Raw genomic sequence first — 11,642 nt, 5'->3', positions numbered from 1 at the left:
AGCCCACGAGCACAACGTAGCGTGTATGTTACGCTGAGTACAACAAGTGGTGGTTGCAGCATGGCTGATAACAGACGAATCGAGCATGAAAACACTCGAAAAAACACACGCACACGCACATCGGGCTAGAGATTGTGGCGATAGATGCCTGTAGTACTGGTGCAAGCAAAGGTCATCTTCGTTGGAACAAAAAAAGTGTTTCTACGGTTCCTTACAGCACGCGGCTCGGCCCTCATCGCTCGCTAGCTTGCCTGACCGAAACTTTGCTGGAGATCAGTATAAATATTAGGTGAGCTAAAAAGAAATCCATTATTTTCTCGGTAGATGGCTTCGACTGGCTATTCACAGAAAAATTGAAGAGGTTATCGCATGAAACTGAGGCCTATTTTGAGGTAAAAGTTGGGGGGATTGACGAATCCATTTTGAACAAAAACCGACATTTTCTTTCGTAGACTCGGGACTTGTCAGCCCACGTGTTAGTGGCAATCAGCGTCTATTTACTCTGATTTTTTTTTTGTAGCAAGAAATACTGAAGACTGGCACGATAGTTGGACAGTTGGTCCCTTCCAGTTCCAGGGCTTACAGATTATTCGTTTAACATTTGCCTGTATGTCGAGTGCTTAACGAGTGCGTCTCTAATGCCTTCCTAAATCTCAATAAAAAGTCTATGGGTACAGTCCGTTCTTCTAAGAAACAAAAAAAAAATCTACGAGTTTTAAACATCTCGAACACATAAAGGTGATATACTGAAGACTAATGCGCCTAAACTGGTAGTGGATACGGTGCGCCTTCGAAGCTAGAACTAGAGCCTATCAGACTAGAGCTAGAGCTGAGCCCATGCTTAGCAATCCGGTTTTGCTTCTTCCACCGCACCGGATGCATGGTGAAGGTGGCTAATTCCACAGGAGCCGAATCCGCCTAGAAGATAAGGTTATCGAACCACTGCCACTTCTTGGGCTGCTGTTCGTCGACCACGTACGACAAGCATTTGCCTTTACTTCTACAGTACAAAAAGCGGGAAGAAAGCGGGTCAGTGCGGAGTGCAGAGGTTCATAACATTTACATTTACCTCCGGGTGCAATTGACCTTGGGATGCTCGAAGCGGAAGCACCGCGGCTTCAGCAGGTTAAAGTAGGTATAGCCGATCTGTCGCGACACCAGGGTGTTGGCGCTCTTCAGACAGTTGTAGAACTGCTTGTCGCAGTCACAGTGCGCCCTGTTTGAGAAGGCATAATACGGGACGTTCGCGGATCAGTGGATCTGTAAGGACTGCTTGCTGGCCGCCCGCAATAAGGTTACGTACCGGGTAAAATGGCCATTGTTTCGCAGGCGATTGAACTGCTCGCCGGCCGCGATCGTGATGGGGCAGAGATCATGCGCCCGGCAGCAGCTGTCGGTGAGGTAGAAGAACCCAATGTCGTCCTCGCTCTTCGCTTGGTTCCCATCGCCGCACCAGACCGTGCCCGGGTAGATGGCTTTAATTTTCCACTTGAAGTTGTTGAACAGGATGCTGATCGCTCCAGTCCCACCTCCAGGACGATCTGTACTGCCTGCCTCCGCGCTCGATTGGTTCGGTTTGCGTGTCCCTTTGCCCGGTCCGCTGCCAGTCTCTTGCGCGTTGTTCGGTGCACGCAGCAGCTCACCATCATTCAGTAGCGCTGGTATATTGCGCAACCCTTTGGCAGTGTTGACGAAGTGTGGACGAAAGTGGCCCAGCACCGGTCGTCGCTGCACTGCAGGCCGCTGACGACCACTCCCAATCGCTGGGCGAGTAGCATCAGTTTGGTACGCCTCGATGTTCCGGTATTCCCGGAACCGCTGCATCGATGCACGCAGGAGTTCTGAAATGTGGCACAAAGGGCTGGGTGTTATATGGTAGTTCGATTCTTTTGCCACCAATTCCGTTGTTGCGCCTGCGTAGGCCCCCGTCTTGCTTACCTTTCGTTTGAGGCATCGATGCCAGAAGGTAGTGGCTGCCCGTGTTGCTATCGTTTACTTCGTCGAACTGTACCTAGAAACAAAGGTAAGATCGAAGAAGCCAACGTGGATTACGAACGTTGTGAGTCTCACTCACTAATAGACCATCCACTACTACTATCCCTATTGGCTAGTACTCACCAAAAACTCATCGTTCGCTGAATCGCGCGGGAGATGCTGCTTCTGCAGTACCAGTGCCAGGTCCACGTCTTTTATGCCAGTGTCCGAAAACTGATCGATAATTGTGCACGGTGCACTCCCGGAGTCGGTCGAGCTAGTATTGCCTATACCTTGGTCCAGGACATTCGCACTGCGGGCGTGGCTGTGATCGAGCACTTCAGAGCCCCAGTCTGGGTGAAGACTGAAACCATGATCGAACGATTCCTCGGCCACAGTGAAGTAGTTTAAGCGTAGCGCACAGGAGCTGCCCGGTACGGTTGCTACTAAGAGCAGCAGGCTCAACAACCAACCGATTGCTCTGTCAATCGGTGCCGGTGTCAGCAGGTGGAACATCGTTGCTCACGGAACGCAATCGACGTGAATTACTCGCAAGAAACACTCGACACCTCGGCGGTGCTGTGCAGTTTTATTCTCATTCTCGATCACCGACGCGCAGCGTCCCCAGGATCTTTGAACTTTTGTCGATGATGATTATGCGCACTTCTCAGACATACACTTCACTAGACTATCAGCAGATTCGCTCTTTATGCCCGCGGAGTGGAGACGGATGACAAAGGTTTAAAAAATGCGAACACTAATCACGTGGAAATTACTACCATGTGCCATCTAAGTTGGACGTCTAGAACACATATCTCTTTGTTTGCACGCCACGCCAGAGAACGAAAGGAGAATGTCAAGCGATGTCTCACCGCTAGCTTATGTTGCCTTTTGTTGCCGATAATCACCGATAAGAGCTTATGCTTCCACAGAGGCTATCCTTCCTGGACCGAGTAAGCACCAGCGAGCGAGCGAATTTGAATTTCATTTTTTAAGAACCAACGGCTTTGACGTTTTATTGCAGAAGGTTGTTAGGTGACGGCGTGCCAGTTGATCGTAATGCCAGGACATTCTTGGTTAAGATCTTCGGAACTTCGGAACCATTGATTGATTGTCTTGTGTCTTGTAGTACGTATAGTAGCAGCAGTGCAGCAATAGCTACCAGGGGCAACAGTCACTCTAGTAACACTCTGGGCAGCAAGCACAACACACGGCAGCACACGAAGTGTTAGCCAGTCGTTCGCCAGTCCGGGCAGACATGCTACTACTGACGGCGCGGAACACGAAGGCTGAGCCCCACTTGTCGACCGAGGACGGGGCTCGAAAATAGTTTGGGCTGTTGTTGGGGCCTTTTTCGGAGAAAACGGCAAGCTTGCGGTTTCGATTAGGTGTTATGTTTGGCCTAATATACGGCCCTGTCGCGAACACTTTCAATCCTGTCCTTGGTTTACGTGGGCCGGCCCGACCAAGCCGGCACGGTTTTCGAGTAAACGGTCTTACAACGTCAGTCCTTCAGTCTTTTTCGGTGCCTGCGACTTCCGGGACCCCGCGTCACGGTGCTGTGGTGCGTTAAGACTTTCGTGCAGTAAATTGGCGCAATGGTGCTCATTGGTTCAGTATGGCTCAAAATCGAACTGACCGCGTGTGTTGGGTGTGATTGATGTACGGCGAGGAAGAAAGAGGAGGACTGTGTCACTTGCGTCCACACGTCATAGAAGCAATTACCCCACAGGTATTGGTTCTATTTGAACAAAAGTCCTCCTAGTGCAGCCGATCCGTCCCAACGGTAGAACGGCTAGCCAATACGTCTAACAATGGTCACCTTCACCGTGGCAAAGGATCTGGTGGCCACACCACTGTGGAATGTAAAGCTTGCCCTTGATCGTGCCTGCATTACGGGGAGACTTTCAAAATCGTAACCTTGCTTTCCGTTTGATTTTCTCCACTGCCTCGGCCAACAAACGCACCGGCAGATTTCGTACATCTGTGCTCTTCGACCATTGGTGCTGTAATTCGACCGAAAATAAACGATTTCGTGGCGTTAGCTCTTCTCATTTGCCCACGCAAGACAAGGTTCTTCGTTCGGTTGCTATCTCGTTTATCACGCTTTGACGGACGCGCGCATTTTTGAACATGTAACGCTGAATGCATACCGGTAGGCGTTTTGAAGTGAAGCGAAGCGTGAGCTTTTTGTAAAGTTTGTAATGCAACTTTCATTTGAAGTGTTAGCTTTACTATTGTTTTTACTTCTTTCACTCTACCAAACTACCTCCATAATGTTAGTTAGGCGCTTTCATAACTCAGGAAATTTGGTAAAGCACGGAAAAGGTGTCATTCGCTTGGTGCAAGATCCGGACCGTCCCAATTCGTTGTCCTGCTGGAACACAAACCTGCCGTTTGGTCAAAATTGCGCTGATGGAAATTCGATCCATCATGTTTTTTGGTGTAAATAGGGTGGTGCCCAAACATTGCGCTTCTTTGTGAATCCAGCAAAATTGCGCAAATGGCTTAAAACTGTTTGATGGTTAATCTTTAGCTCCCGACCGATCAACTTTGATTATTTCTGTGGTGTTATCGACATTTTCGAAGACGGGTCCGCTTGTGCGAGGTACAACTTGAACATAAAAAGTAACTGAATCGGGTCAACACCATGCACAATTTCAGCGGTCTAGCTTGAGCTTTCGCCCTTTTCGGACAAAAACTGTAAAATGTACCGAATTTTCTCCCTGTATCGGTAACACCCTGTAACTCCCAAACGAATAGATCAAACAATTGACATTTTTTAAGTGTAAAGTATCAGCTTTAAAACGAGCATAAATTTTAAACTGTACGATCGATACTTCACGAGATATCGATCACTAAAGCAATCTACCGAGAAAATAATGGATTTCTTTTTAGCCAACCTTATATAATATGTAATAGATTGAAATCGAAACATTTTCGTTTCAATCATTTTGATACCTTAGACACCTTATTAAATAGCTGCAATTCCAATGTGGAATATCTCTGTACTCTTATGCAGTCAAGCATTTCCAATCTAATATAGTTCCAATTTAAGAAGAAAAAAATGTGTCCATGTAGCACTTGTTCAAATGTGGGCCGTTCTCTCGCCTGTAGTGCATTACTTTTGAGCTAAGATGAGTGTGCTAGTTTTCAGCAGCACCACATCGTTCACAATATGGTTGAATTTCAATGACATGCTATAGTTCAATCGTCTAAAAATCTGTAATAGCAAGAAAGATAATATTCTACTGATGTACTGATGAAATTGTCCTAGTTCAGAATTTAGCTGGCCTCGAAAAGGAACGGCCGCTATCGTAAAAAGCGGTTATGGTCAAAGGTCAATTATGGCCAAGTCACACCGTGTGCGATGATAGACTTGTACGGGCAGGGCACGGATAGCGAACGCAGCGACAAACGAATTGTTGTTACCTCTGGCATCACATCGATCGATAGTGTCGATCACACCACATCACATCGACCGGGATGGCTTGCGACAAAAGGACAAGCCGCCAGCCCTCTGAACCGAGCGCTGCGCGTTCTTACCGCAGCTGGGTTGACGCAATTGCGCACCACTCGTTGCTCACGGGCTCAAAGTCCACCGTGCCCGCCTGTAGGTATCAGGTCTGTCGGGTTGACGACGTGCGCTTGGCCGATGACTCGCCCGCGGCCGCTTGATGGAAACGCACACTGCCGCAGACCGCAGCAGTGCCCGTAGGTAGGTCGAGGATTACTACGTGTACAGGATTCGGTAGGCTGCCCGGGCCCGGGCCCGTGTATGTGTAAGGCACTGCCGCGCTACTGGCCACTGGTCGATATTCGGCTTCGGTGAAAAGTATGTAAAAACGCGGCCTGAATCGCGGCCTGCCGGAACCACGCGACGAAGGTACGAAGGCTAATGTCTGCCGTAATTTACACGCCGCCGCCGTCATGTGGGGACTTTAGGCTTTTGATCGGACACAGACTAACCGCTTTGCCTTAGCAACTCGACACATCTCGGCATCTCGCCATCCCGCCATCATGAAGTTTAGGAATCGATTGACTTGCTCGCGGAACATGATGGTAATATGCCCTTTTTATGTAACTGTAGCACGTGGTATTGAAGGTACTGAACCTCGAACCTTGCTCCCTTCGTCACGTTTCTCTCAATTACAGCCTTCAGCGTAACTACCCAGTCAAGCACGTGGCGTAGCCATCGGTATTGTAGTTTGTTCGCCCGAGAATAAATTTGTTATCCTATGTTGTGCTGGAATGCACTTGGCACTTTAAACGAACCCAAAAAGGGACGGGCCAAAGGGTTTTGGGATGGAACTTTGTGTTTTAGGTAGAAAATAAATTTAAAAAAACCCCAACCAGAAAATTATTTCTTTTTTTTCGCTGCTGAATGCAAGTTCATGCCATCGTGTCAAATGTAACACAACCGAAGTCCAGAAACGCCAAGTTTGCCCACTGCTGATTTGCCACATGCTCCGGTCATGTGACAAATCACAGGGCTTGGGTTCTGGGGCGGTCGTATGAGCTGATAGATTAGCAACGACGCAGGAACGCCAGTCGGGGGTCATCGGGATCAGGCTGACTCGCTCGAGGGGCGACCAATGTGCATGTAATCGCATCGCCAGAGGAGACCTCAACTATCGCGTGAGATTCTGCTTTTTCTTTTCCCATCCCATCGCCTCGGAAGATTAGCAGCATTCTACGCGCCATGCATCGGAAACTTTCTACGTACATTTAGAAGTGATCCCGCCGCCCGGACCATGTTTTGACCTCGCCGCGGTGCTCGATTGTCTGTGACTTTGTCGACTCCGTTTGGACTTCGAACGGACGCGACACTGTTCGGTGGTGGTGGTGATGGAGTCTATGACAGGTATAGACTTTGCAATCAGTGTGTAATCGGTCGCCCCATCCGTATCTCGACCGTACTCGACTCGGCTGAGTGGTTCGATTGGCGCGAGGTCAAAGGTCTTGGGCCTCGCTCGAAGCGTCATATGGGATGGGGTTTTTACTGTGGTTACCTTTGTACCAGCGACCCCTCGAATCTAATCCAAAGAAGCGCAGGATCAAAAGTATTAATTGTCTAAGCTTCCGATAATGTAACTGTGTGCGTGCGATTGCTCGTTTGCATGTGCATGTGTGTCACGTACAGGCCCATGGGACTGGAAGCATACATGGACAACCCGCTGTTCGGGGCCATTGTTAATAAAGACAGTAGAGGAGCCCATCGCTCTTTTAGAAAAACCGTCCAATGCCGAGTGTGATCATGAAATTCGTTACAAAGCATTAAAAACGGACAACAGCACCGAGCCAAAGCATTTTGCGTTGTTAAAGGTTTTTAACATTTTGTAAAATTTTTTGCTGCCCAAAATGCAATGCATGCTCCGTCTTGCCGAAGAAAGAGGCGCCGCCGCGGGCTTAACAGTCTTTAATTGATAAGAGCCCCCCCTCATGCGGTCGTGGTATAAAAAGGTATGATAGGGGGGACACGATCAGTGTAACAGAGCCGCAGCCGGCAAGAGTGCGTTTTACTTGAGCGATCGGGAGAGCAGTGAGTACAGCACAAACTCCGCGCAACCAAAAGGAGACAAAACAAAAGTTCAACAATCATACCGTTCGCTTGCCGCGATTCTCGTGGTAACCGTGTACGCACACCAACAAACGAAGCCTCACGATCAAAGCGCCGTGCCGTGCGATCGTGTCGCCAGCAGCTTCGCAGGGCGAGAGCGAGCGAGATCGCATAAGAACCACGTCGGCACGCTCGGTGACGTAGTGTGCGTGTGCCTGGGTGCACCATACCTCGTTATCGTCGTTTTCTTCGCCATCGAACGCGAACGTTCACTCCACTCGCGGAAGTTCAGCGTTGCAGTTGAGGCGTTGCAGTCGAAGAGCTCCCGAACGAAGCGCAGTGCGCAACAGTTATCTAGTTAACATTCGTCAAACACCCGAGTGATCTTTTTCGAGTGGATCCCATTTTTTTTGTTTGTTCGTTTCACTCATTTGTTTAGTGCGCTTTTATCGTGTTTTATTCGTCTCTTGACTGTCGTGATTAGGAAGGGCTAGAGTTTTTTTTGTTGTACGCTTTGTTAAAAAAACTGAAAGATGTCGTCCAAAGTGCAAGATACCCGCAACGGGAATGCCACCACTCCAAGCAACACCAATAACGACACCGATGTGACACCGTCAAGCGCGGCGGCACTGTTGCCGCATCTCGAATCGCTCGACCGGATGCTGAAACTGCCGGTGGTCGACGCAACCTGGCAGCAAACGCAGAACGTGTACGGCCGCGTGAAAGGTAAGCCCCGCGGAATTCGTTTGACACCGGTAAGCGGAGGTCATTTCACTTATCGATCTCAGAACCCCAGAGTTCCAGCCGGGCCCGGGCCGGGCTCTGAGCCAGTTTCTCTCTCTCTCTCTCTCGCGCGCGCTTGCCTGGCCTGTGGGTCCATTGCCCAAGTGGGTGCGGAACGTAAATTGGAGCAAGCGAGAAAGCGAGAACTCAGAAGCACGTGTAACGCGCGATTGTTACATCACGACGAGAAAGGAATCCTTTTCAGGAACGGTTCCGACTTTTCGACTGTCTCTTGCTGCTGTAAACTGATGTGGCAAAGCTGACACCCCGTAGGAAACGCGTTTTGCCTGACGCACCGATCGTGTTTCGTGTACGAAAAATACTGATAGCACATGGTACACGCCATTATCAGCCTTGGACGCCATGACGCTGCGAGAGTTGCTCACAGCTGAGGTTCCATTTTGTACTTCCACTTTCACACTTAGAGGAGGCTCCTTAAGTACGGTTTCCCATAATGTACATTCACGACTCATGCCGTATAGTTATCCGGTTAACCTTGAGATTTCGATTTTACATTGTTTCTGTACAGAGTCTGATCATCAGATCAGCGGGTGGTTAAATTACAACTTGGACGGAATGTGGTAAAGTTGCTGGTGTGTGTCATCCGCACACTAGACACCTAGCCCATGATTATGGTTCAAAAGGTGCCACTTAAGTTTGATTGAATATTGGAGACTAGGCCTCCCGTGGCAGGGAAACGAACGTTGTAAAATGTCAAAGGTGGACAGTTATTAGAGGGTGTAACATTCGTATCTGACACTCTGATAATTGAACACGAAGATCAGGACACAGAACAGGTCGGTAATGGGGTTACGACGGTATTGCGGCAATAGGAGACCTCGAACCGATTTGGAAGCCATTTCCAGAGTAGTAAAAGTAAAATCTGTCCCTGCTTCGATTTTTTTTTTAACGCCCTTTCCTTCATCCGCCCTTACGTACGCCTTGTCAATCGACTTTGCCAGGCATGCTATATAATGAACTCAAGTAACCGTCTTATCAGCGTGTCCCCTCCTGAGTATAGTGCATTCAGCTTTTTCGGAAACTCCTGTATGTACACTACAGACGACGCAAGGCCTACAATCATGTAGTTTATCTCTTCCCTAGCTGTGACAAAGCATACTCAAAGTAGTATGCACCTAATCTCATCACCGAGCGTCTAAGTGACGTCCGGTTCTGCCACGTCGTAATTAATGGAATTTGAAACGATAGTGAGAAGCTCGTAATGTCCCATGTTGTAATCGCTAGCACATTGTGAAAGCAGTGAAAAAAAATTTGAACTATATGAAATGGTTCTTACACCACATGGAACAGGAATGATTAGCAAGTAGCGGCCATTTTCGTGACGCCATTTAGCATACTCTGCCTAGCGGTCAAAGGTTTGTTGTCACGTCTCCCTTATTTGAATCATCCACTCCTTGAAGAGAAACTGAGTTCGTGACTGTAGAAACTGTAGCGGAAGATCTAATTTAAAACGACGTCCACTTGATCGTAATAAAGTTTTTTGATTTTTTTGTTTTCTCGTCTTTAGATTCAAATCCATTGCTCAGTTGGGCGCTTGGGACGGCCGAAGATGTTGTGTGCCGGGCGGTTACTATCTCCGCACCGCTGGTGCAACGGCTCGATCGCCCACTGCAGCTGGTAGACCAGACACTTGTCAAAGGCATCGACAAGTTGGAAGTAAATGCACCCATCATCAAGGAGCAACCGGCCGAGATCTATCAACAGGCACGTACCCGCGTCATCGAAACAGTTAAGCCGCACATCGAAAAGGTGTGTGAGCTGCGCTCAGCCTCACAGCAGCGGGCCGCTTCGCTGAAAGACCTTTCGTGGAAGAAAGCCAATGAGGTGCTGGCAACCCAGTACGGTAGCCTGGCGGTAAACGGCGTGGATACTACCGCTCAGCTTGCAGAACGATTGCTTGACTACTACTTCCCCAAGGCGGAAACTGACGCCGATGACGATAACGGTAAGAAGTCGTCTTTTTTGTGCATTTACAAAATTCTGTTGACACCCGAAACATGATTCAATGGACCGACCGTACTTGAACCGTTCTCTCGCTCTCGATCTTCCCGCAGTGCCAATCTCTGCCAAGGACGATCCAGTGCTGCACACCGTCCAGACGGTCGGTCGTCTATCGAACAAAGTGGCCCGCCGTGTCTACCGCACCGTTTCGAAGCAAGTGAAGTCGTTGCGAAAGGAAGATGTACGGGATTACGTTGCGACGCTCATTGCCGTACTGCGCCTGACTCAGTATCTGAACTTCATCAACGAGAAACGGCAGTCGATCGAAAGTGGATCCTCGAGCCAAACGAAGGAAGCAACACTACCCACGGTTTCCAGCAGCTCCACCTCCGCAACTTCCGCCAGCACGTCGGACGTGGTGGCCACAACAAAGAACAGTAAAACGCTCCAGCAGGAACAGAACTGAGGGAGAGCGGCTAGCTCAAGGAAGCAAGCCCCGGAATGTCATATTCCTTGGTTGTTGTAACAGTAAACTACAATCAACGGGAAGCGTTCTTGGAGAGCTACTACCGAGAATGAAAACATGATACCGTACCTCTCTCTCTCTCTCTCTCTCGTACTAACACTAACAACTTCCCTACGCCAGACAATCTATCAATATCCTTTCTTCCAGTAAGAGGTGGAACACGTACCATGGGCCAGCCAAAGTTAGTGATAGCGTTATGCGCCCAGATAGGCCTTTCTATGACACAGTAGATGTGAAATAGAGACACACGGAACACGAACCGGGATGGAAGATAAACGATTAGCAGCGCACTAGCAGTTATCCTTATATTTGTTTGGTTTTTTCGAAAATTTTAACGTAACGTAAAGCAAGTACCGTATATATTACGTGCAAAGACATTTATGCGCACCGTATAAAAATCATAATGAGTGCGTGAGTGTGCGTGTTGCGGCGGATTGGACTAGGGTCGCACACCCCAAATACTTCTATCCCCATTTGCACCCGCCAAAACGTGCCAAAGTGTAATGTTTCGTTCTTTCCCCTTCATTTTACTGACCGCGGTCGTATCGCTCTGATGCCACCTGGTTGCCCGAGGGTGCTTTATTATTCGATTACTGTGCGATTATTCTATTAGTCTATATTTGTCAATTTACATTTGCCTACATACTACTGGATCGCTAGCGGGCGTCCCGCAAGCGAGAGCCCTGCAGCGCAGTATGCTTAAGGATCGACGCCGCGCACTGCATGTCATAGCGAATGCACCCTTCTTTGTTATTTGAAGGCCTTTATGTGGAATTATGCATGTGTTTATATTTTGTTCAATTCTTTATGTTTATAATAAAAAACGTAATGCGATTT

At 48.6% G+C, this 11,642-nt stretch overlaps 1 protein-coding gene across 2 annotated transcripts; it reads left to right on the top strand.

Annotated features, from left to right (window-relative positions):
* The first annotated feature begins 7,476 nt into the window (after positions 1-7,476).
* On the top strand, positions 7,477-11,642 carry LOC131213959 (lipid storage droplets surface-binding protein 2). Of its 2 annotated transcripts, none has more exons than XM_058208218.1 (3): positions 7,477-8,260; positions 9,846-10,283; positions 10,393-11,642. In XM_058208218.1, exons 1-3 carry the CDS (start codon positions 8,068-8,070, stop codon positions 10,743-10,745), a joined length of 984 nt encoding a protein of 327 aa, XP_058064201.1. In that variant the 5' UTR covers positions 7,477-8,067; the 3' UTR covers positions 10,746-11,642. The 2 variants fall into 2 exon arrangements, with proteins under 2 accessions (XP_058064201.1, XP_058064200.1); XM_058208217.1 differs by having other exon boundaries at positions 9,846-10,304.

The sequence above is a fragment of the Anopheles bellator genome, chromosome X (genome assembly GCF_943735745.2).
Source record: "Anopheles bellator chromosome X, idAnoBellAS_SP24_06.2, whole genome shotgun sequence".
NCBI classification, from domain to species: domain Eukaryota; kingdom Metazoa; phylum Arthropoda; class Insecta; order Diptera; family Culicidae; genus Anopheles; species Anopheles bellator.
This window is presented reverse-complemented; position numbering and strand designations above follow the sequence as displayed.

Coding starts and splice junctions, on each gene's coding strand:
- LOC131213959 (XM_058208217.1), top strand. CDS start 8,068: ATGTCGTCCAAAGTGCAAGATACCCGCAACGGGAATGCCACCACTCCA. Junction 8,261..9,845: donor CGTGTACGGCCGCGTGAAAG/GTAAGCCCCGCG, acceptor TCTCGTCTTTAG/ATTCAAATCCATTGCTCAGT. Junction 10,305..10,392: donor TAAGAAGTCGTCTTTTTTGT/GCATTTACAAAA, acceptor ATCTTCCCGCAG/TGCCAATCTCTGCCAAGGAC.